Below are 23,761 nucleotides of genomic sequence, written 5' to 3' on the forward strand. Positions count from 1 at the left end.
TTTTTTTTTTTTTTTAAGGACTGTACATGATACAACAAATTACTGTACATGGTAAAATAGATGTTTCAAGAAAGCTTACTAAAGAGAGATTTAAAAAAACTGCAGTGTGCTTCAGAATATGCTGTACTTTGGGGATATATTATTCTCCTACCTTGTCTGCCAGGATGGCAAGTGTTCTTTCAAGGCCATTAGCTGATCTATCCTTGGCAGCTCTTGAGAGCCTTTCTGCATAGTAACTGACTTGAGTTTTCAGAGTGTTGATTTGTGCAATGATTTCCTTTGCTCTAACGATGTCTTGTGGGATGTAGATTATAGACTGGGAACTTGTTGAGGTGCTGAAAAAGAAAGAATGATTTTAGAGGGAAAACTGATCTGGAAGTACATACGCTACAGTGGCATGCTGGGGAATTAATGGCAGACAACAAAAATTCACCTAAGCTAGCGAGACAGTGAAAGGCCAGTGGGCAATTGCACAGCAGGAACATGATCCTAGAGCCTATCTGCCATTACTGAAAGCATTCAGATGCAAATTTATTAATCCCTTATGTCAAGTGACTGAAGGCTGAGCTCCTATACTAGAAGGCCAATTTTGCTGAGGAGAATGTGTGCAGATTTTCCACCAGAGACAAAAACATTGCTTTCATGGACAGTTTGCCCCTATCTCCCTCTCTTTACAAAACAACACCTCACTGAGGCCAGGTTTACAAACTACCTATTAGCACTGTGAAAAGAAAATCTGCGCTCTTTCCAACAGAGAAATGCCACCTAGATCCCCTATTGCTAAAAATGCCTTCTGATTTATATACTTTTCTCCGTTGCAGGCCTGATTCAAGTTATCTGTAAAAGCAATCTTTTCGCTTATCTCCAGGCCAATTTGGGGAATCTAGCTTTGGTTTGCAGCTTCTGCAGCAAACACCCTAACAACCTAGGCTGAACAAGGGACGTGGTACAACTCTCCCTATGGTAGAATCAACCATAACGGTACAAGCTACACCAAACTTGCCTTTTCTAAATAGGAAGGGAAACAAACTATACCAATAAAACACATCTTTATATTGGTACACTGTGTCTCCACTGTCAATTTGGAGGTGGAAGAGAAGAAAATTAACTTTCAGATAGCTGAAGTTACGTAAGAGCATAATTATTTGGAACCAACCCACCATTTCTCCCTTTTCCAGGCAACATGTTGTTTTTTCTCCCCCTGGTATGAAAGCTGTACAGAAATCAGGKTGTTATTTCAGCTCCAGTTGTGACAAGTGTCACATCCCGTTCATGCCRTGGCATCGAGAGGAGCCATCTATTGTATATTATCTTAATTCTGTWATATTCATTTCTTCCGGTGATAAATGGCTTCAGCACAGTCACAGCACACAAGTCTCTGCAGCCAGCAGCAGGCTCAGCACTGAACCGYACATCTGTGCTGAGAGGCGATGCGGAAAGTAGAAGAGAGGGTGCAGGCAGGGCAGCCTCCCGTGCCTACTGCCGAGAAGTGAATCCTGCTGCTCATCCCAGAGCTGTGCTAGTCACCTCTGCTGGGTGAAGGATTATATAGGAGAGTCACCTGGGGCTTGCTTTAAAATAATTTCCACAGATGCCAAATATAAGGCTTCTTGCCCCTTAACAGACATTAAGGCAAAAGGGGAGCTTGATTATTAACCTGTCGGAGTTCCTGTTAAAAGCTGGCGGATTCATTTTCAAAGGGCAAAGTGCAGAACTGATTCTTGAAAGAGTTTCCTTATTTGTGTCCCTCTGGTCAACCCCCTGAGCGGAGACCACTTGCCTGTACTGCTAAGCCATAGAGAAGATAAATCTTAGCTTTTAGGACTTTCTTTGTAYGTGACATGCTCTATACTGACCAGTGATCTTAGCAATAATTCCTCTGAGCAATTTCTTTCCACTACAGTGTGGTTAACATGCATAAAGATGAAGTATTTGGCAGGAAAGGCCATGCAGCATATTGAGATCTAACTTAGAATTATTACTTTTTTAATCACAAACATTTGCTGGATGATTGGGGGAAATTTTATGGTGTAAGGTTCACATATATAATCTTTCCAACCTGCAATTGCTTTTTAAAATGAACAGCTCTCATTGGACTACACAAGTAAGCTACAACACAGGCTTAAAGCTCTCAGTGGATTAGGATTCAATCCTAAATGTAAGTAATTTAGAGCAGAACTTCTGCACTGTTCAACCATCAAGTAATGTTTCTTTTTTATAGCACTGAATGCCACATGAAGAAAAATACACAAAGGGTAGGTGAAAATGTTTCAATGAAGACATGGATTACAAAAATATAAACCATGCCCAATATGTCACCATAAAGGTTAAAAAAAAAGAAAAGGAATATTGTCTTCATTGTCTTCTACATCTGGTAGAAAGTCTCTCTCTCTCTCTGTCTAAATAATTACATGTCTTCACCAGAAATAACAGAGGAAAACATACAAATTCTTTTTTTCTGATCTGCAGATTTCTAACTTCTGATCAGAGAGAGCCAGGAAACTAGCTGTTCATTACAAACAAACATTGCAGATGAAATGAAATTCATTCACACATCATGTTTTAAAAAGTAACTGCAGTCATTTAGAGCAAAATGAGGGGTGCCATGATGCATGACATTAAAAAGCCCTGCACGTTTTAAAACATACTAGATCTTTGCCAAAGAAAAGAAAAAGGGGGAAAAAAAGAAAAAAAGAAACACCCAAGGAACAGAAACCCTCTCTATAAAACACTCAGAAACAGAAAACTCACCAACACTCCTCATAACTGCTAAAAAAACAAAAAACCAAAATAAAATTAGCAGATTGTTAGCAAATACCAAAAGCAGAAAACAAAGCAAAGGATGCTTGGGGAAATAACAGATTTGTGTCATGTTTTCAACAAGGCACGTACGTACGATTAAATCTGTAAGGAAAAAACATAGATTGCCAGATGACCACGTGTCTGTTCGGGGGAAATGTGGGCTTGTAAAGAACGATCTCGCCAGTGTAAGATAACAGAACTAAACAATAGCTACATAACAGCGAAATCAAAGAGATGGAAYGCAGCTCTACTATACGGGTTTGTATGTTAACAAAGAAGTACTTAAAAAGGCCAGCTTACTAGGAGGATCCTAAATTTGTATTTTACACTAATAGCCAAGTTGAAATTCGTACCATCAGATCAGTACACACACCCATTAGATATACAATATATTTCAGTCAGCTATCAAGACACAGGATTCATAACCTAACATGATAAATTTACCAATAACCCCAATCAAGATCCTACTCTTGATGTATTCAGGCCAGCAAGGACCACTGCAATCCCAAGCCCTAACTTTTTGATAACATAGGCCCTCAAATTAACACTGACAACAGAAATTAAGGATTGGATGCAGCTCACCCAGCTTTAGACACCTGTAGCATAGATGTCTGTATCTGTACCAACCTATATTGCTTGTGTGGTCCRTGGAGAGAAATGGGAAACCTCACCTATTGTAGACACCTACATTAGGGTATCCAGCATATCCTCCACCGGTATCCGCCAGGATACTGAGCTCACATCTACACTGAAGACATCGGAAGATRAAGAACATGAATCCCACCATTCCTGGTTGCAGTCTGGTTGGCAGGCACAGCCTCTACCTGTGTATTGTTGTTGTTTTGGATATTTTTTTTTTAACATATATCAAACTGGAAGGGACTCTCTTACTGACTCAATTTACACTGCAGTATTTCAAGTTCATCCTTTGAAATTGTTGAATTTCTAGTGGCTGTGGCCCACAGTGCTGGTTTTATACTTTAAGCACATAACAGGAGGTCTCAATTACATAGCACAAGGTCTTTCAAAATTCATTTTGTTAATCTCAACCCACAGAATATTTCATTTTTTTTTGGCTTTCCACAGTTCCATAAAATGAGTGTAATAAATGCTCTAGAACAGAAACACCTCCTTAAAAARGCTGGATGAAATCCCTGATAATTAATACTTCACTTTCTAACCTTCTGTATCAAAACCCTATTATGATTTTCTGTATGGTCATGCTATTTGTTCCTGTTTGCTTTTACCTGACTCGGAACAAATTACTATAAAAGTGAAAACTCTCTTCTAAGTGAATGCTGGAATAGGAAAAGTCCCCAAAATAACTACAGAGTAACAAAGGGCTCACAACCTGTGCCATCTCCGGCTGAAAGTACTACCACAGAAAAGCTATTCTTCAAATGTGGAACCTGCAGTTTTTCTGGACCCAGAAAGAAGAGTTATGCCATTTTTAGAGGAAAAGCACTGGACAGAAATTAAGCTCTCTGATCAGCTTAGCTAATGTGGGAGAATAAAAAACACACAGGACCTTGGACATTGCAAGAGTGAGACCCATCTAAGGTGACAGAAGAAGGGTATTGCAGAAAGCAATAGTGCTGTCAAAAGAATAGGAAGGGTGAGCGTACCAGTGTTTCCAGATTTAGTTTTCCATAGTCCCATCCTAACTCACTTTGTAAGTCAGGAACAAGTACACCAGGCAGATTTTTGTACTGATCTTTTTATACATCTGACTGATGTTCACMGGATGCTGCTATTTACTCATTCACTGTCAAAACTGATTCTGTAGTTGGCAGAGCCTGACTCTCAGGTCACACACTTTTCACATCAACTCCAAACCATCAACCCCTTCTTCAAAAGAGCATTACCAAGATCCTCCTTCCCTGGCAAAAGTGACTCCCTGCAGTGCTGCTCTTATTGTTCCTCAAATTCTCTGCAAAGTAGTAAAGGTAACACAGCCCGGGTAGCATTATGTTTTCCTTGGGAGTCAGAGTGGACACGACGCAGGTCTGCCGCTTTAGCGTATGTGACCTTCCCAGCTTCTACCTTTTTCTCTAGAACATATGGTTGCATTTCCAGAGAGGTCACTAGATGGTCCCTGAAGACAGGGACTGTTGGAGATTAAATATCCTGCCTGTAGGGCAGAGTGAGACTGGGTTCGGAAGCCTAATCTGCTTAAACCTCAAGGCAGTATAGAAAAACCTTTTACAATATTCCCAGAACTCAACCCAAACTGTCAGCGAGAAATTTGCCTATCAAGCACAGCTGTTTTGTACTACGGAGGGTTCAGCAACTTGAAGTTCAGCTTCCTTGAAGCTATGAGAGGGGTGGAAGTTCCCTGAAAATAATGGGTTGAAAGTGTGATGTGGTGCAGCTGAGGAAGTTCTACAGACAAATTTTCTAACACTAAATATTCCAACAAGTGTTCTGGAAAATTAAAGATTTTGCTAAAAAGACTGCTACACAGGGCCTATCAATAAACAAACAAATATGGTAAAATAAAGGAGAAATTGTTTTCCTCATTCTCTGGAAAAAAATGAACTATTCTTCACAGTGTATAGTAGAACTATTGAATGAGGTGCAACAAAAACATGGAATGTAATGATTTTCCAAACCACTGAGCATGAACCACTAGGAAAAGGCATGAGATCAGATGACACAAAAATATTTCTACTTACTGTTTCTTTGCCTCTTCAAATTTATGCAGCTTTTTCCGCAAGCCACCTGATTTAAAGCCTTGACAATGAGCTGCTGGTGCTCCTATGGTGACTATGTCGTAGTTCTGATCTGGGATGGACAAAAACGACTTACAAATGAAAGCTTGTCATCTTTCATTTTTTCACAGATCTTTCATCTGTGGACAAACGGCTGTGGGAAATTTAAAAACTACTCTGAAAGTAATTTTGTAAAGTCTTGTGCTAGTGTTTTGAAGGATACAGAAAACCAGAAYTGTTTTAGAGCCCCTGGAAATGCAATAAGAACTCTTTTGAAGTGAAAAAAAACATACTTGAACACAGGTCCTCTGTTTCTTGATCTAGAAGACTGCCTGTAAAAAAGAAGCCTTGAGCCTTTACAATAAACCTGCCATTACAGGGATCCCACAGACAGATACACACAGTACAAGTGTGTGCCCATGGTTAGTGGTCATTAGCATGAAAAGAAGGGGAAAAACTAGGTTATTTATGAAGAAACAACGTGTGAATGAACTAGTGTGATTTTATTTGATGGCTCTAGAGAAAAAAAAGGTAAACAAAATTAAAAATAAACAACAGTCAGAACCTTTTCTACTCTGAAAAGATCCAAACAGACTGGAAGGGGCACAGCTGCCAAAGCCAATGGATTCCCCTGCATCAAGGCTGACTTGTGTCACCCTGGGCACAGTTAACTCCAGAACTTAGTTTTGCCACCTTTAAAACAGGGACAACTATACTTACACCTCTTCTTTTGTAAAGAAATTTAGAATCCCAGGAGGGAAGGTGACATCAAGTAGTATTACTACTACAGAGTAACAGTATGGAGAAACTTGGCCATGGGGTTGAGGATGGAAATCCAAAATGGAGAAAAAAGAAACAGAATAAAATGGAGAAAGAGGAAAAGAAAAAATATACCTGATCCTGCATCATCCTGGACTCTCATTCTCTGTATATGTAAATTCGTGGGAACGAATTCCAATTTTTTATCAGCTTTCAAGCTACTGGCTTTAAATGAAGGACCTGSGAAATACAGTAGAAAAATAATTATTCTGCATCTGAAATTTAAAAATCCTCTGTTTCTGCCTAAGCTTAAATACTTGAAGATCTTTGTTCACTATTTGCTATGTGCTGAAAGTAAAAAAARGGAGAAAAATATACATGAAAATTAGCCTTTCTGTTATTGTTCATAATTGTTCTGTACTTTCAGGGTGAAATAAGAGAAAGAAACAGACAAATATTCCCAGATCATCAGCAAATTCACAATATTACTAAAGAAAAATTACCTAAAAAAATCATTCTGGGTTTCCAACTTAAGAGGAACACTAACAAGCACAATTGAGGTGCATCATTTTATTACAGAAAACAGATCTTGCTGACCTTTATACTGATGCAGGTCTGTTAGATTTTCTTGATAGGTTAATATAATTGTTTGGTACTGAGTAACTATTTGTCGACGAAGGCTTTCCCAACAGGGAGAGAGCTCTCCTAGCTCTTCTAGTTCACAAACCCTAGAAAAAGAAGGGAAAAAAAAAGTGTTTAGCTCAGTTGGCCACTTCACCAAGAACAGGCATTTCACATTARAGCAACATAGGATCATCCTCAGCTGACATATTCTGAATTCACTCCAGACTAACCTAGTCACCCAGGAATGCCCYCAAATCTGTCATACCCCATCTGCTWGATGTTCAACCACACATGGCAATCCTATGTTACATATTGCTCCTCAACAGTGTTACTGGAAAATATGTGGTGTTTCATGCAATGCTTGTGATTACTATCATACTGGACTAAAAATATTACTTGGAATAAAGGAAGAAGGGAAAAAGTAAATAAGCCAACACTAAACAGAACTCAAATTACCACAGAGGAGGCAGAACTAGCATTTGTCAAAAGGATTCAGCAGTTCTTTTTGCAATTCTCTCAATATCCCTTACCCATAGTTTAATTGATTGTCTGTATACAGTTTGAGACAGCATTTGACAGAGTAATTCCTACTCTACAATATTCAGTGTATCATCAAAARGAGGCAAGTTTCCAAGAAATCATCAGACTGATCTGCCAACAGGCAAATATACTGTAAACTGTATTCACCAGTGACTTGGAAAAAGACGCTTTCACTTCCATCTTGCAAACTTCTTATCCATAATATGCTATTATGATCATCCTGTCAAGCTCCCTGAACAAAACAAGTCATGCAGTTTAGCCCAGGCTTCCTGCAGCAAACTGATAGCTTAAAACTTCCAAGTGATACAGAAGCTATCATATCCTGTAGTTGTTGGTCCCACAGGGCTCTGTGATACCAGGGGATGTACATGACATAAATGTTAGGTAGTCAAATATCCCCCCGGCTAGCAGTCTCTTTTCAAAGAGCTCTGGGCCAGAGTGGCTTTATGTAAGAGACAGCAGCTGTGATTATCCAAGGACACTTTAACTGTCACCATGAAGTTAAGACAGGAGCAGCTGAGCTGGTGTAGCTGCCCAGCACTCCTCTGGGCTACAGTATAGAGGACRGAGAAGAGAGCACTTGGCCAAATCTGAGGTATCCTGTGAATATAAATTGTAATTGTGCTAATTCCCACACCGTAACAAGAACACAAAATAGGGCACTAATTCAAATGTATGTAACAGAAATCCATCTTAAAATAAATTCATTAGAAACATAACACCACTGACAAAAAAAAGAAGAATTCAACACCTCATTGAGTGTCCCCCCAACTGAATAAAGGGAGATGGACCACTAACTCTCACTAATTACTCACGAAGTGTAATTGTGAGAACTGCATGTGAGCCATGCATTTCAGAGGATACAAACACTATCTTAGCAGTCACCTGCCTTGTTATTAACCCAGAACTGTACGCAACATGGATCTGCAATTCTTCATCCGTGGCACCTGAGCAGCCACATTTCTAGGCTAAGGCTTTAAGGAACTTCATTATCCACAGTCTAACAGGAAGCCACATCTTTTTTCCCCATTCACCTTAAATTATCCTCTTGTTATCTTCAGGTCATTAAACCATGTACATCACAGAGGGCATCTTAGGGAGAAGCTTACCAACGCTTTATATTATCACGGCTGCACCTCATAATTAATAGGTGCTTTTAAAGGTACAGTGAGGAAAGTTGTAGAGAACCTTATATATACTCATTAATGGACAACTCATGTCCAGCATGTAAAGTCAAGCATATCCCAAGCCCTCGCCATCAAGGTTACAGTAGGATGGCTTGCAAGATACAGCATTTGTTCTATAAAGTTTAAGAGCTTCATGATGTTAACACAATGGACCACTTCTACTCAGTGCATCTCCCTTAAAAACAAAACAGAATAGCAGCAWGAATTTACAGTGTGAATTTCAAAAACTCAACCAGTCATGTCATGAGGAAGCTTTTTCCACACACTCAAAAAAAGAAAAATTTTAACTGCAGTCTTCTTGTGGGAAGTCATAATTTTTTACAAAATATCAAAATACATGCAAACACTGTAGACTACTCCTGCTCATATGGATTAACACATCATTCTCTTTCAAATTATCCCAAAGGAATTGAAATGTACTAGTACAGGATACTTAGAGCACTAAATAGATTTAAGTTTAATTAAGGTCAGCCTTAATTAGGCCTCTAGGAGTACATTCAAATATACCCAAAATGAAAAGCCAACACTCAGTAATATAGCTAAAATTATTTTATCATCTCCATGGAAAACATGGCTTTTATATAGAACACACAAACTATTATGTTTGCAAACCACAATCCACAAATGCAGGAAAGTAAGATTCATAAATAGGTAGGTTACCTACAAGAGAGTTAATYGCTTCAAAAGAAGCAAACTCAGAGTACACCTACAAAATGCTTAAGAGACTCCCTTCTCCCTCCCACCTCTTAAAATGAGAACAGGTCATCATTGTCCTACGGTATCTCATTTTTACCTGGTTTTATTCTGTATGCTTGATTTCCACTCAAAGCTATTCTTCTGACACTCAAAGCCAACTCTCAACTCATGGAGAGCAGTCAGTGCTCTTGTGGTCTACCTCTGCTTGCTTTTCACAGCATGGAAGTCACTTTTTCAGAGTYCCCTTTTCTTCTCTGCCTGCTGCTCTAATTATTCATTATACTCAGCTAGTTTCAGTGTTGTCTCTTTTTCTCAAAATTTTCAGCAGCTGGGTTACTACTCTTTCATTKATGCTGTCTCATCTATCCAGACTCCCTCTCTCCTTGAATCATTGGGATACATTAATTTTGAATTCAAATTTGTTTTTCTTTATATTTAAAATAAACTTTGTTTWAAAAAAAACAAATGATATGCTGAAACATATAAATGATACTATATTAAAAAATGACATATTTTAGTGCACTAGTCCTACCACAGTCACACTATTATGGAGTAACATAATCTGTAGGTTTATCAATACTTCTGTGAGAGGAACAGATGACCCCTAACTACAGTATGATCYTAATTCTTCACTCCACCACCAATTTTCTCACCACTAGCACCTCTGTGCTCTCCCACCAGCATACTACATTCAAATGCAAATTGTACGCAGCTCACATGCCGATTCACACAGCGGCTCTAAGGCTCTAATCAAGAAAAATCCTGTTGGGCCATGCAGGGAAACCAAGGCACAGAGCAGCCTCCAACACAAATCCTACTGCTATGACCATGAAGGCAAACAGCACAAGTCACACGGTGCGGTAGATTTTCAGGTAAGGTAAGAGACAATACACATGCAATCATTTGCACCAGTTAGCCATGACTGACATCAGCTCAAAGATGAGCATCTCCTTCTTCTCTTTCACATTACTTTTGTGGAATCTTTAGCACTATAAAAATAATAGGTATTAATGTCTCTACCRAAGACAGCAAAAATGCCATACGCCAATGATGTAGTAACCGTTTCAGGGGCCATCCTATATTCCTCARGCAGCTGAAGAGGACTGGCATCTGGAGGAGATGATATTCCACGTTTAGCAAYTCCCACTGGCAGCATCCCAAGGCAGTTTTATCCAGAAATTAAAAGTTTTTTTGATGCAAACCATGCAGTAACACTGAGCCTCACTGCCCTACCCCAACGTGCCCAAAAAGTAAGGATTTGTATCCTTGCTCACCACTGTAGTACATAGGGTTTAGGAGCAATTGACCCATCAGACATACATCAATTAAGAATGCACACCTCTCCATCCTGCAGTCCTTTATGTTCACCTGGGCAAAATAACACTTGGGCTCCAATATATTTAAAGTAACTAAGAATCATTAAAAATTTACTTCGGGTACCTGAAAACTTGCTTTTTTATAGAACACATTTCCCGTTGAATAATGTAGTAGCTGCAAYGGTACTACTCTTGCCACCCTCCACTGAAAATGACTAGATCAATACATGACCCACGGCCTTTCTCTCTTCTCGTTCTCTCAGTTCTCTCGTTTCTCTCAGTTCTAGGTAAATCCACTACAAAGCAAAGGATCAGAGTCCTGGCTGGTGTAAACGGTCCTGTGCCGTGCCTGAGTTCAGTACAGACATGCTGATTTACAGCTACTGAAAAGGATCTGGCCCAGAATGAAGCTAATATCCAAAGAACAGAAGCAAAAATACTGATATGAAACCTTGTTTACTGCAACAGCATAGTCAGTAAGTTGCTCCTGTTGCTATTTTTGCTTCAGTCTCTCTGTGCTTTAACACAAATGCATTCCTTGGTAACTCTGCAACAGCCATATCACTGCTGTAATACAGCACATGGAAGCCTGCTCATTCTCACCTTGCTGCATCTTCTTCTAGAAGAAGCTTCACAAACTGCCTGGGGATGTGCAGCGACAGTATGCTCTCGGCCATTTGCTCCAGGATTCTTAGGTGGTTTCCGTCCGTCGTGGGAAAGCGATACATCCGGCAAATGGCACCACCAAACACTGAAGTATTAAAATCATGTTATTTAAGCACAGAGTTTGAATTGAGTAAAGTGCCTTAGATTCATTAACATGCTGTATTCAGTTTAGCATGATACCAGTCTAGTTTTTCCAAGCATGGACATTCTGCAATGACCATTCTTCAAATGTTCATAGAAAAAAACTCCAAATGTTTTAAAGCACTGGTAAAAAAAAAAAAATACAGATGCAACATGTTAACTTACTTACATACTGTGCATTTTTCCCTCATGCACTAACTTGCTGGAAAACTAATCTGTATTAAAAAAAAAATGTCATGTAACTACTTTCTTCTAATTTCCCCCTCAAACTCCTCCCCCCCATTGATTGCTTAGGAATAGACCTGCAGGCTGCAGTTTTTTCCACCACAGTCTAATGAATGAAGAAATTTTGCTTCTACCATTTTTACTATATGAAATTATAGTGAAGATGATAATTTATTCTTGTATGACCCTTCTACAAAGGGCTGCTCAATCAGCAGCCTGTTCCAATTCAAATGAAACATCTGTTTAAATATTCTACAGCCAAACACAGATAGCAAGATACTGGCTTTTATTGATGCTGAAAGCATTCTAGTTACAGTCCATAGCATCTTACCAGATTTCAGCAGTGCATCTTTCCGCAATGAAGCATATTTGGACCTGATTCCTAAAGATTCTGTTAAACTTTCATCAACTGGCAATACCATCTAAAAAGAAAAAAAAAAAAAAGAAACAGATCATGCAGTGATGCCTCTGTTATACTGACATGAAGGGAATATTCAACAGAAAGCATGTTTAAAATAAATATTCCAAATACGTTTTCTGCAGACAAAAACTACCACAGGCTGAAATAATAAATCCACCCATATCTAAAGATTATTATTTATTACTAGAGTAAAAATTATCATCCAGCTCTTCAGCTACTTGAAGTTAGCACAGCTCCAAAGACCTCAAAGCCACAGCATCAATGTATAACAGCTACAGTTCTGGCCTGAAACAGTGATACTCATCCACACTGCAACTTTGATACAAATACATGGTTGCAATTATCACAAATATATCCAGAATACAAGATTTATAGAGTTAAACATAGGTCTACATTGACAAAGGATTATAAATACCTGCTCTCAAAAAAATATTTTGCCATTACAATAGAAATACAGTATTCAAATAACATGTTCAGTCTTATTAAAATCTTTTAAGGTATGTCCTCTTTAAAAGCTGCCTACTGAAATTCTGGAAATTCCACTCTACATTCCCTGATCATCCCCATCCCAGCTTTGCTTGATGTTGCCTTCCAATTCATAGGTGTGCTGTACCTGTGAAATGGATTATTGCTTTATAGATGCACCAGCTGCACTAATGTGCAGCACTGTGAGCTCATTTCTGATGAAAGACGTAAGCACCTTAATCTTAAACTTATGCACTGTAAACGAGAATTTTCTCCAAGATTTTTAACCCCAAACTTGAGCATCGCTGCAAAATACACAACTGCTGCTCCATCATTAGGTTGCTCTTTATAGCATTTTGAGGCTGTAAAGCACTATGGACAGTAAGTACAATTAATAAATACTAAGATGGATAGGAAAGCTGAGAGCAGATCTTGACTTAGTTTATTTCGCTGTCGTCGATAAATCTGTGTCTTTCGGAAGCTGATGCAATGGTCATACTCACCCTTCCGTTAATCGTATCAGGTGACCTTGTCACCGGAGGCCTTTGGTCAGTTTTTTCCTCCATTTGCCATCCAATAACTGTAATGTTACCTACACGGTCACTTTCAGCAGACCTGCAACAAACACTCTGCGTTGAAATTTTTTTGGAGGTGGACCTGTTTATCAACAAGGGAACACTTATAAAAGGCTTTTTAATCTATGCACTTAATGAACATTTTAAATAGGAAGCTTTTCAGCCTACTTTTACATATTCTTACATTATAACACTAGAAAAACACTCATCATTTTTCAAATGCCAAACCTGCTAATTGCAGGCAACCTAAAACCATGTGTGTGTTTCAATACTTCCATAAAGCTGGACACAGTTCAGATTTTACAATCAGCCCGTTGTATGCAAAAGCAGCTTAAACTGTGAACATTAACAGGTGGCATATAATTGGATGCATCCATGTTTGGGGAGGGTGCTAAAAACCGAACTTTTCAACTCTCTAGCAGAAGCTGCTACTTGCTAGCTGCAACTGGCATATGTTGGTTATAAATTCTGGTGACATCTGGACTAAACAGAAGAGGCAGTTCTGAATCCTCCAGTTAACAGTTGAGACATGAGACAGAAGTGCCGAACATGAGGMTGATCACACCTTGTGCTCCCGCGGACCACTTAGACCCTCGCGGAGCAGCAGCAACCTCCCCGCTTGGACGGCAAGTCACAACATAGCGAACATAGTGCTGCGGGGGGAGCGACTGAGGGAGCATGTGTATGAGAGAATTAAGCAGTGTAAAAGCTCYAATCCTGTTGGTTCTTAAATAAACCTCTGTATCCAGCTCCAGCACATGTTATTGCTTATTTTGTCTTGCCCGTGACACAGCCTATCTTTGGCAAAGACTTTATGTTATTATTTTAAAAGAAGTTTTAAATAGCATTTGAAGATTGTTGTCTACATTTAAAATATACGCAGGGAGAACTCAGACAAATATAAGTAAATCCCTGGAATAGACAATACTGGAGAGACAAAAGAAATAAGCAAACGAGACTACAAAAAAGGTCTAAATGTCAAAGGTATGAAGTACGTATAAGACATTAAGACATAATAGATAAAACATTGCTTCACATGCAGTTTACATATTTGACGGGAAATGTAATGAAAAAAAAAAGATGTGCATGTATTTATGCAATTTGCTCTAATAATCAGATATACTCAATATCAAAACAATGACTTTATTAAAGCCCATTTTCAACTTAGTCATGAAAGAACAACATCTAACAGAATAATCACGTCTAACACAGGACCAGGGAAGTCCTGCCATCACACTCCTCTTCCTTCTCATCTCCCTCAAAAATCTTCTTCTCTTCTTCACAGCTATGAGTAATTAAGACTTTTACTCATCATCAGTGTCATGCTTTTGGTGTCTTTTCTAACTTGTTTCTCTATTGGCTCCCCACTGTTAAAACATGTTAATTCTTTCTTTACAACACACTGAGAAAAAGCCCCAAACTTCATCCATCTCTCCTCTTAGTGTCAAAAGCTTTTGTCCATGCTTTGGTTAGCTGTGCCTGAGTTAACACACTCCTGCGTGTCTTTCACAGTCACTGTTCTGAGTGCCGATTCCGCTGGTACTACAAACATCATCTTCTCCAGTCTCTCTGATTATGCTTCTCCCCTTCAACTGACATCCCCTTCCCTTTTGTGAGGATGATTCCTGTCCTACACATAACTACAATGTGCATTCACACATCACAGTTCCCTTTTCTTAACCTCACTTTGCTTTCTTCACTCCTCTCCTATCCTCAGCCTAATTTTGTCCAACACTGGATTGCATGTGTGACCTCTATGACTMGAATTGCTACCTCGTTTCTTCGTGAGTCCTACTCTTTCCAATAAAGCTTCCAATATGAATTAAATTAGAAAATGACATTGGTCAATGTTGCTACAACATAACTCTTCCTCTCCTTGGTGCATTATATTAATAAATATATTTAGCAACATGCAGGGGTTGAAATCATAAATAGAGCCTCAATTTCTTTATCTAGTCAAGGTATCCCACATAGCTAAACCTCTGTTCTGAGGGGTTTTGGTCTCCCTCTCATRGGCTGTTTATGTCTCAGCATAGTTAAAAATACAGTATTTTTCCACTCTCCACAGACACATACACAAGACAAAGTGAACAAAAATGAAATTGTTCTTGCAATACTTTCTTGACATGTAGAACTAGAATCAATATCTAACAAATGCTAAGAGACTTTCATGTTTTGGGAGTGAAAGTCTATCATCAYACGATGATAGACCTTGTTCTACATGTTTTAATTACCATATAATACAAAATCTGTTATCCTTTAATAGTGGCCTGAAACTTAAAAAATGAAAAAAAAAGAAAAAGGGTTTTATCACATCTCATGGACAACTTTCATCACATTTTAAGCATGCTTTCAGGAACTGAGATTTCTTAATTCCTAAATGGAACAGGAGAACATTACAAACCTTAGTGTTATGTGCAACCTGTGATTYCTCTCCTGAAGAAGTTCTTTTACAGTGAACGTCCCAGAACCCAATAAATACATCTGGAAAGAAAATGAGTACTAGAACTGTAATTTTTACCTTTGCAATGCACAAAGCTTTTGTCCACAGCACAGAAGTCTAAAATACATTTATTATGCACAAAAATATGAGAACAAAAATGTAAGYGCATTTGCCCATACATTTATATTATTTTTATAATTACAATAATTATAATTATAATATTTAATTACATGATATAATTATAATTTAAAATAAAGTATAAAKAATTATAATATGAAATGATTGTAATAATTATTTAATTATTAAAATAATTSTAAATTTAATAAATTCAATAATTTATTAGAAATCTCTTTCTACCTGAGGGCAATAAGCCCTTCTCTTTCTTTAGGATTGTAGGTAAGACACCTCTCAAAATATACAAGCTAAAGCCCACTGACATAGGAACACTGACAGCAATAACAGAATGGGACTCAGACTGCCCAGGTGAATGTTTCATTTTCACTCCCTGACTCAAATCTGGCTCCTTGAGAAGAACGCACCTCCTCAGGGCATGTTCCTTTTTTCCCCAAGCCTCCTCATGAACCCTGCTGTCCCTGGAGAAGTCATGAGAAAGCAGGCACTCGGGGCCTCAGTCAGTATTGTGGTGAAAAGCCCACCGTGCCCAAGGAGGCAATAGAATAAAAAATACTTACTGTTCCCTGAGATCTATCTTTCACATCATACACAGAGAGTTTGATTTGTGTCATTTGATTGATGAGAGAATCTTGGAAAAAGGCAATGCTGCTTAGAAAGATAGGATTACTTGTTCCCTATAATCATAAACAAAAAAGGCAATAATTAATGCAATGTGATATTTGTTAGGAAGAAATGCTTCTTGTGTTAGCTTCAGTTTTAAACCTAATCCCACAGTATCTGACCACTTACCTCAATAATTTCTGTTTGTGCATGCTTCGTCCAGAATGCCTGAGGAGGCGTAGTTACACTCACTGCTACAAAACTATTTGGTTTTCGATCTAGCGACGGAGTTAGCAGCTCACTGCAAGCTTTAGGTATGGAAYAGATAAATAAATTTAGATTCACAGTCTTTTTAACAGTGCTCTAAAACTCAACAAWTTTTTTAAAAGCTTATTAGCACCCTGAGTGTTAACGCCACAAAGGGCCTAATATTCACTCTACCGCCACAACACAGAAGTGCAAACCCTTCACCTTTCTGCATGCAAACAGTGGACTTGTATAATTAGACAGTCTTGCTCCAAGCTGTATGGATGTAATTTAAAGTTGTTCTCTTCCACCACCTGCTTATCCGTCCCTCAGGCACAGCTCATAACAACTGTTCAKGCACAGCTTTCCACTGGGAATCCCATGAGCATGGCTGCATTTGATCTGCAGTCACACTCCATTAAGCCCATTACYAAATGGTATTTTGCCATGGACAACCAACAGAATTACTTGAATGTTCATCAAGCAGTACTGCTCCAAGGAGAACTGGCTGGTAATTACAAAAGGCCATTAATTTATTTCCTCTAAAATGTTACTATGAATTTAAGTGCTAGAAAGGGAATTTAGTGAGTAGGAAACAACCAGCAAAAACTCCAGTGAGTGATTCTATATAATTATACTGCATTTCAGAGCTAAATTTTATCTCATTAGATACAGGTAACCACAGCTACTGTGCTCCAAGTTTGCTTTAGCTGGGCAAACAAAATGTTTAAATGTACACTGAACAGCTCTGTTGTTCTTTGTGTGTGTTTCTAGTTTATCTGAAGGTATTTAAAATTACTTATTCACTCTGAGACATTCCAGTTAATATTTCATATTTCATAACACAATTACACACATCTGAGACAAATTTAATTTTCATTTCAAGTATATTATCAAAGCATAAATCCCCAAATATTAACCTGCTGTTTAGCCAAGAAAACCGTGCTGCAGTTGCAAATGTGGACTGAGTTTTCACCATGAAAATTATTCTTCTAGTGAGGTGATTCAGTATACAGGTGTCTTGTCCATATTTAACCATCCTAAAAATTAGGACACTTCCATATCTCACATTAATCACTTGACAGTAAAGACCAAATAAAAGAAGGTACATGTAATATTTGATAACTCTTAGAATATATTCCGTCCTAAAATGGTGTTTCCAGTAAATCTTCACTTTGCTTGAAGACCTGAACTGTTGATATACTGAGACGGAAGACACAGTTTCACTGTGCCTTCACATAAACAGAATAAACATTTAAACGTAATAGTCGTGTAATAAACATTTTAAATTTTATAGGAGAAATATTTTAAATACAGACTTTTGGAAGTATCACATAAACTGCTGTTTATTAAAAGATATTCTATTAAAATATTCTTCTATAGGCAGCAAGAAAACTGCTGTACCMTATTTCTATAAAAATCAAAGTTTCAATTTTTATTATATGCAAGGTATTTCAATATCAACAATAAAAAAATAGACACGTATACTCCATAGCACACACCATCAAAATTGTATAGATCTAAATAATCACAAAAACCTCTAAACCTACCTAAACTGAACTCTAAAATCGGCTCATCTGGATCCTGAATGTTCCCTGCAAATTAGAAAATTAACACAAGATTACCAGTCGTTGCTGCTATGCAAATCTTTCCCTACAGTCACAGTCATACAAGGGAATAAATTATATTTTACAGAAAGTATTAATATTTTAATTCAATGAACCATGAATAATATTTGAAATATTTATTGGCTAACATTCAGTCTCTAAAACATGACCTGAAAAACCTGACATGATCTCGTTTTATAAAGCATCTTAAGACAACCACTAACTTAAGTAAAACTATGCAAAATTATATGGACTATAGCAATATGGAATATCAAATCTCAGCATAAGACAACAAGATTAAAACTATTTAGCATCTGAGCCACTATTACCTCCACCATTGTTAAATCAAATATGTTTCCTCTGTGATCAGTGAATAAGGAGAAATTTGAAAGTACTTGTCTTGCTCACTAATTGGAGAAAGCCTCCAGTGGATATGATCCTAATTTACTCACCATTAAAGATGATGGAAAGCAACCTCAGTTTCCCAACTCTCTTGAAAATTTTACCCAATGTCATATGAGGAGGTTGCCAAGATCCTTCCTTAACAACCTTGGTATTATTTTGTTGTTTTTCCTCCTAATTCTTATTTTTGACTGATAAAATATAAATGTCCCAAATCTAGTATAACCTCTTCTTTTTCTTCCCTCCTCAATTTTAGCGTTTGGTCTATTTAGATATTGGAAATTTTAAGACTCTTTTTTAAAAAAAAAATAATTTCAGGGTAATTCCTTTATCCCATTCCCTCCAGATGCATCTAAACCTTCTAGCAATGGAAAGAAAAAAATACTMGAAGTATAAAGGAGATGCTGAAAGAAGTAGCAGAGCAATAGCTGACACAAAGGTACGTACCTGCTAAAGAAAGGCCTAGCATGTCCGACGTGAYGTCAATGGTGGAGGCCCGCTGCACACCGCGGGATTTTGCACCATGGCGGGGACTGTTTTCTCTTGCTGTCATTTTGTCATGAAGAACCCCTTCTTTCTTGCTGCTGGGCTTTAGTGATGTTTGTCTTGCAGAGAATCAGAGTGCAGCAGGTTGTCTCCAATTGCTATTCCTCTAACATTACCATGGTAGGCAATAATGAGAGCAAAAACATACACCAGAGTTTTAGGCCACTATCAGCTACTGCTGTTTTTAACAGCAGCAAATCTATAGCCATAAAATTGCCTCGGGCCATTCAAATAAAATGCTCAAGGCAGATCTAATGCACAGTAACTCAATTGGCATGAACAGTGCATCTGTGGTGTTTTACTGCAAATTGTTGAAGACTGCTACACAGAAGGAAGGCTTTTCCGTCAGAGAATGGGGGCCGAGAGAGACCGTTAACAGAGCAGCTGCCTTCTTCCCTTTTTGTCTAAGTTATTAAATCATCCTTAATGAAGTTTTCTGGTTTTCGTAATCCTTGGGGAGCACAAGTAAATTTGTCAGATGGGGCCTCTGTCTGCAGAGGTAGGACAACAGATAAGGACAAAAGGACAACAGGGCGGCAGAACATAGAACAAAAGGGCAGGAAATGTTGTTAGCGTCAGCAAATTGTCATTCTAGACTCTACTGCCATGAGAAAGGGATATGAAAACTATAAATAAAACCTGCTGGGCCAGAGTGAGGCTGAAATTCTGGGATAGCTATGCAAACAAAAAAAATGAGGGTTTGACTGCTGATGGGGCGCGTAGAGCAGCAGTTGCACTTTTCCTTTGCCCTACACAGTATTCGTGTATGCATATGCACAAAGGATTATCTTCCCCTAAGACGCCCATAATGTCAAACGTTATGCTAGGAAACAAACATRTAGCCTATAGGACATGTGATTTCATTGCTAATATTTGGTTAAATGTACTCTACTTGGTTTGGCTGAYAAATTTGAATGTACCGTTCATCTGGCATATTAACACTGCAGTCATAAAACTTCTATATTCATTTCATAGTGTTATGATAAACTCCATTCATTTAGGAAGTGACAGAAGTAACACATAAAAAAATGAAAAGTAGTAATACAGTGACCAATGCCTCCACTACAGCCCCTCACTCAAATTACAGAACATCTCAACCACTCCACATAATGAGAACATTTTTTTTATTCTTAGGCTTAGACACCTAACAATGAGCGAGATGCATTCTGCTTAAATAAAACACCAAACTCTTGTTTTGGTTTTAGACAGAAACTTCAGATATGACTGAAAGCCCCCAGAGGAGTATCTGATCTACCTAACTCAARCATCTAAATTTAACTGGTCAGTATCTCCCTCTGGAGGATTTCAAAAGAATCTACCTTTCTCCAGTGACTCTACAAGGAACTCAAGCATCTTCTAAAACAGGACTGCTTCACTGGATATCTAAAATTTAGATGCAAGTTAAACCTTGATGAGAAATGAATGGACAGAGCACAACCCTGGTCATCTACATGAGCTTAGGAGTGGAATTTTAAACACGGAGCTCACACTAAGGAGGAAGGATGCAGGCCTGTCCGGCAGATGGCCCAGTCAGAAAAAATAATTGCCACTGAGAAAAAATAATTTCCCTCTGTGACTCAGGCTTATACAGCAATAAACTGCAGAATGCAATTAGTATGGCAGAATGCCATAAGCTAATTCCAAGCTGTTTCTGCTTTTGGAATAGAAGAGGCAGAAACTGAGAGCCCTGAACATCCCCATTCCCRAAAGTTTTGAGATTCAGTGACAGTAGACACTGACACTCTGCTTACAGATGTAATATATTATGACAGCCAACAATTAAAACAGGCATTTTCCCAGTTTAAACAGAATCACAGAATAGTTCAGACTGGAAGACACCTCTAGGAATCATCTAGTCCAGTGTCCTTGTTCCAGGCAGGGMCAGCTACAGCAGGTTGCTCAGGGCCGTGTCCAGCCAGGTGTTGAATATCTCTAAGGATGGAGACTCCGAAACCTTTCTAGGCAATCTGGTTGTTCCAGTGTTTGCCAACTCTCACAGTAAAAAAAAAAATCTGTTAAAGTGTTTAAGTGATTAGTGAACGACAAATCATTTTCTGGAAGAGTACTGAATCTCGTAACATTTGGCTAAATAAAACTTCCATTGAAACTCTTTACTAGTTTCCAAGTCTTTCCATTCTCCTGATTTTTTTTCCTTCTTTGAGCAATAGGTTTTACTTGGTTGTTTCATTATGTAATGTGATGCTTAATGATTTTTAAGTCCATTAAGTTTGAATGTTCTAAAGAAACAGAACTGTTACAAAATGTGCTTGTAGAGATTTAGGCAGAAGCCTCCCCTCCCTGATTGTACAAAAAAACTAACAGAGAATGACTAACATGTTCTTACAGCTATAGGTCAAAAAGCAGTTAGGTGAAAGAGTCTGCTTGTTTTCCAGCCAAAATTTCTGTAGTTGTTGACACCCTTAAAAAGAATCAATCCTTGAGAAGCTAAACTGAGAACATACACTTAGTTTTGAAACTGTTCCTATTTAAATGTTACTGAGTGTAACAATCTTCAAAGACTTTTTGCATCCTCAACAATTCATTTAAATTGCAGTATTATTATTCTCACCTAGGGACACATTTTCAATTTCCTTGCAGCAACTTACACTGATCATACTTACAGAGGGCTCCTCTCCTCTTGTGTGGATGGATTTTGCATTTCATAACATCAGTTAGGTCCACATCTAAAAACAAACAAAATAAACAGTATGAATAATTGATCTTTTATACAGCTTAGCTGGTGTATTCAGGAATTCTCTTCTAAAGGTACCACATTCTCAGATTAGCTGTAAATTTCACTTGCAATTATTGTCTCTGCTATTAAAAGTTTACTGCAAACAAAGAGCAACAACACTGGCAAACAGATGAGAGTATGATACTCAGGTGTACCTTGCCCAGCACTAGCCCTCACAAATAGTCAGTCAGAGCAGGAATACCAAGAATTAAGCTTATGCTGAAGATGACTGGTTTCAGGTCAGCATTTGGTGAGTGGGTGGAATGGCAGTAGGAAACATATGTTAAAATGTTTACAGAAAGGCWTGGCGCTATTAAGAGAATGTATATGATATGTTCAGAGTTAGACGGTATTTGTTACTACACTTGCTTTCCTGTAACTAAGCTTGGAATCAAAACTACAATTTCACAATTTTGCTGTTTGGAAGAGTTATAGCTGCTGCTGTCAGGAGAAAAGGGCATGCAGAGTAGTTAAAACATGTAGGTCCAGAAGTTCAGGATCTCAGGATGCTTCTCCACTGGGTGAAAACATTAGGCCAAGGAGGCTTCTATTAACAGCCTGCAGTAAACATAATTGGAAGAAAAGTAAATTATTTATTAATATACTACAGAATAACTGCAGATTTGTATTTATTAGTGGTATCATCTAATTCAAGTACATTTACATTCATGGGATTTGCCTTTTAAGACACCCTCTGTATGGCATACTACAATGAAAGGGATGGTGATGTCCAGACTAAACTTTACGATTTCATCGCCTGCCCTATCAGTTACCCAAGATTGCTTAAGAATATAGGTTTGAGTTCTTAACGCTTAGAGAAAGGGGTTCATCTCACCTAACTTAAACTGTGTAGGAGGCAGGTATCCGGTCTCAGCTCATTGGCCAGCTTCTCTGCATAGCCAATGGTGAGACACAAGAATGAATCACCCTTTTCTAAGGTGGGTGGGATGAATCACCCCACGAAGATACCCCTTTCTCTCTTTATCTCACTATAGAAAGAATTTAGATGACTAGCTTCAGACAGCTGCCGGAGCTGGGCAAAAGGTATCCCTCCCACAGTTGTCATACTTGGGCAGTGATGGCTTCCCTCCATTCACCAGTCTGTTTGACAGACCCACATGAGAGGTCCTCCGATCAYTCTCTTCAACTGAAATGCATTTTTCACCGTATTTAAGTTATGCCTCAAGTAGGTAAGCAGAATATGGTCTACAATTCAAATGAAGAAACAGGGCACATCTTGTGATAACGTTACAATCATATTTTTGACAGAAATCAATGGGGGTACAATCCCTTCCAAACTGAAGGTAGAACAAACACACCAGTTTCCTTAGATGGCACCTAAACAAGGATCATTCCTGGAGTCATCAAGCTTGAAGTCTGAYGCAATCCAGTCATCACGTCCAGGCAAACCGAATCTTGAATACACTATGGTGCACTTACACGTAGCCTTCGGCTTTGTCCTTACTAATACTGCAGACAGTGAATGCTGACAGTAAGTGCAGCTGCGCACCTCATGTACTTTTGGTACAAGCACAGGTTTTAACTGTGGCTTCAGCAGAAGTGTCCAAAGCTGCTGTTGACCCCAATACCAACAACTTGTCATCCTCATCACACAGAAAAGCTTGTTACCAACCCTCAGGTCCRTTATGTGAACATTTATTTGCTGCTCTATTAGCAGAAATGCATAGGGCTCCMATGAAATGATCTTCATCAGATGCCATTTCTGGCAAACTACCTTCAGTAATGGCTATTGGCCGTGGGAAGCAAATACGACTCGCTCAGCTGCATGGCCCCACATCCTGTGGGCTTGAGGCTTTACACATTTGGTCTCGCTTGAGAAAGATCTCAAGCAAAAATTACTATTATCTCTTGGCCACATAATGATCCCGTTACAGGTAGAGTCTAATATTCCCCTTTTCT

General features: G+C 38.5%; 1 protein-coding gene across 8 annotated transcripts in view; it reads right to left on the reverse strand.

Annotated features, from left to right (window-relative positions):
* INPP4A (inositol polyphosphate-4-phosphatase type I A) overlaps positions 1-23,761 on the reverse strand; it is a 137,412-nt gene that overhangs the window by 36,176 nt on the left and 77,475 nt on the right. For 3 of the 8 annotated variants that reach the window (XM_085321553.1, XM_085321554.1, XM_085321559.1), the window contains 14 exons: positions 21,729-21,791; positions 19,009-19,213; positions 18,103-18,147; positions 16,496-16,614; positions 16,264-16,380; positions 15,533-15,612; positions 13,057-13,210; positions 11,999-12,089; positions 11,239-11,386; positions 6,870-7,000; positions 6,408-6,512; positions 5,478-5,586; positions 2,752-2,769; positions 152-335 (listed from right to left, as the gene is read on the reverse strand). In XM_085321553.1, the coding sequence (XP_085177679.1) occupies positions 152-335; positions 2,752-2,769; positions 5,478-5,586; positions 6,408-6,512; positions 6,870-7,000; positions 11,239-11,386; positions 11,999-12,089; positions 13,057-13,210; positions 15,533-15,612; positions 16,264-16,380; positions 16,496-16,614; positions 18,103-18,147; positions 19,009-19,114 (1,407 nt within the window). In that variant the 5' untranslated portion in view covers positions 19,115-19,213; positions 21,729-21,791. The remainder of the gene's footprint in view (positions 1-151; positions 336-2,751; positions 2,770-5,477; positions 5,587-6,407; positions 6,513-6,869; positions 7,001-11,238; positions 11,387-11,998; positions 12,090-13,056; positions 13,211-15,532; positions 15,613-16,263; positions 16,381-16,495; positions 16,615-18,102; positions 18,148-19,008; positions 19,214-21,728; positions 21,792-23,761) is intronic. The other 5 variants (XM_085321557.1, XM_085321560.1, XM_085321558.1 and 2 more) reach the window with 3 other exon arrangements.

This window comes from Rhea americana, unplaced genomic scaffold (genome assembly GCF_003343005.1).
Source record: "Rhea americana isolate MKP2758 unplaced genomic scaffold, rheAme1 scaffold_7, whole genome shotgun sequence".
Lineage (NCBI taxonomy): Eukaryota > Metazoa > Chordata > Aves > Rheiformes > Rheidae > Rhea > Rhea americana.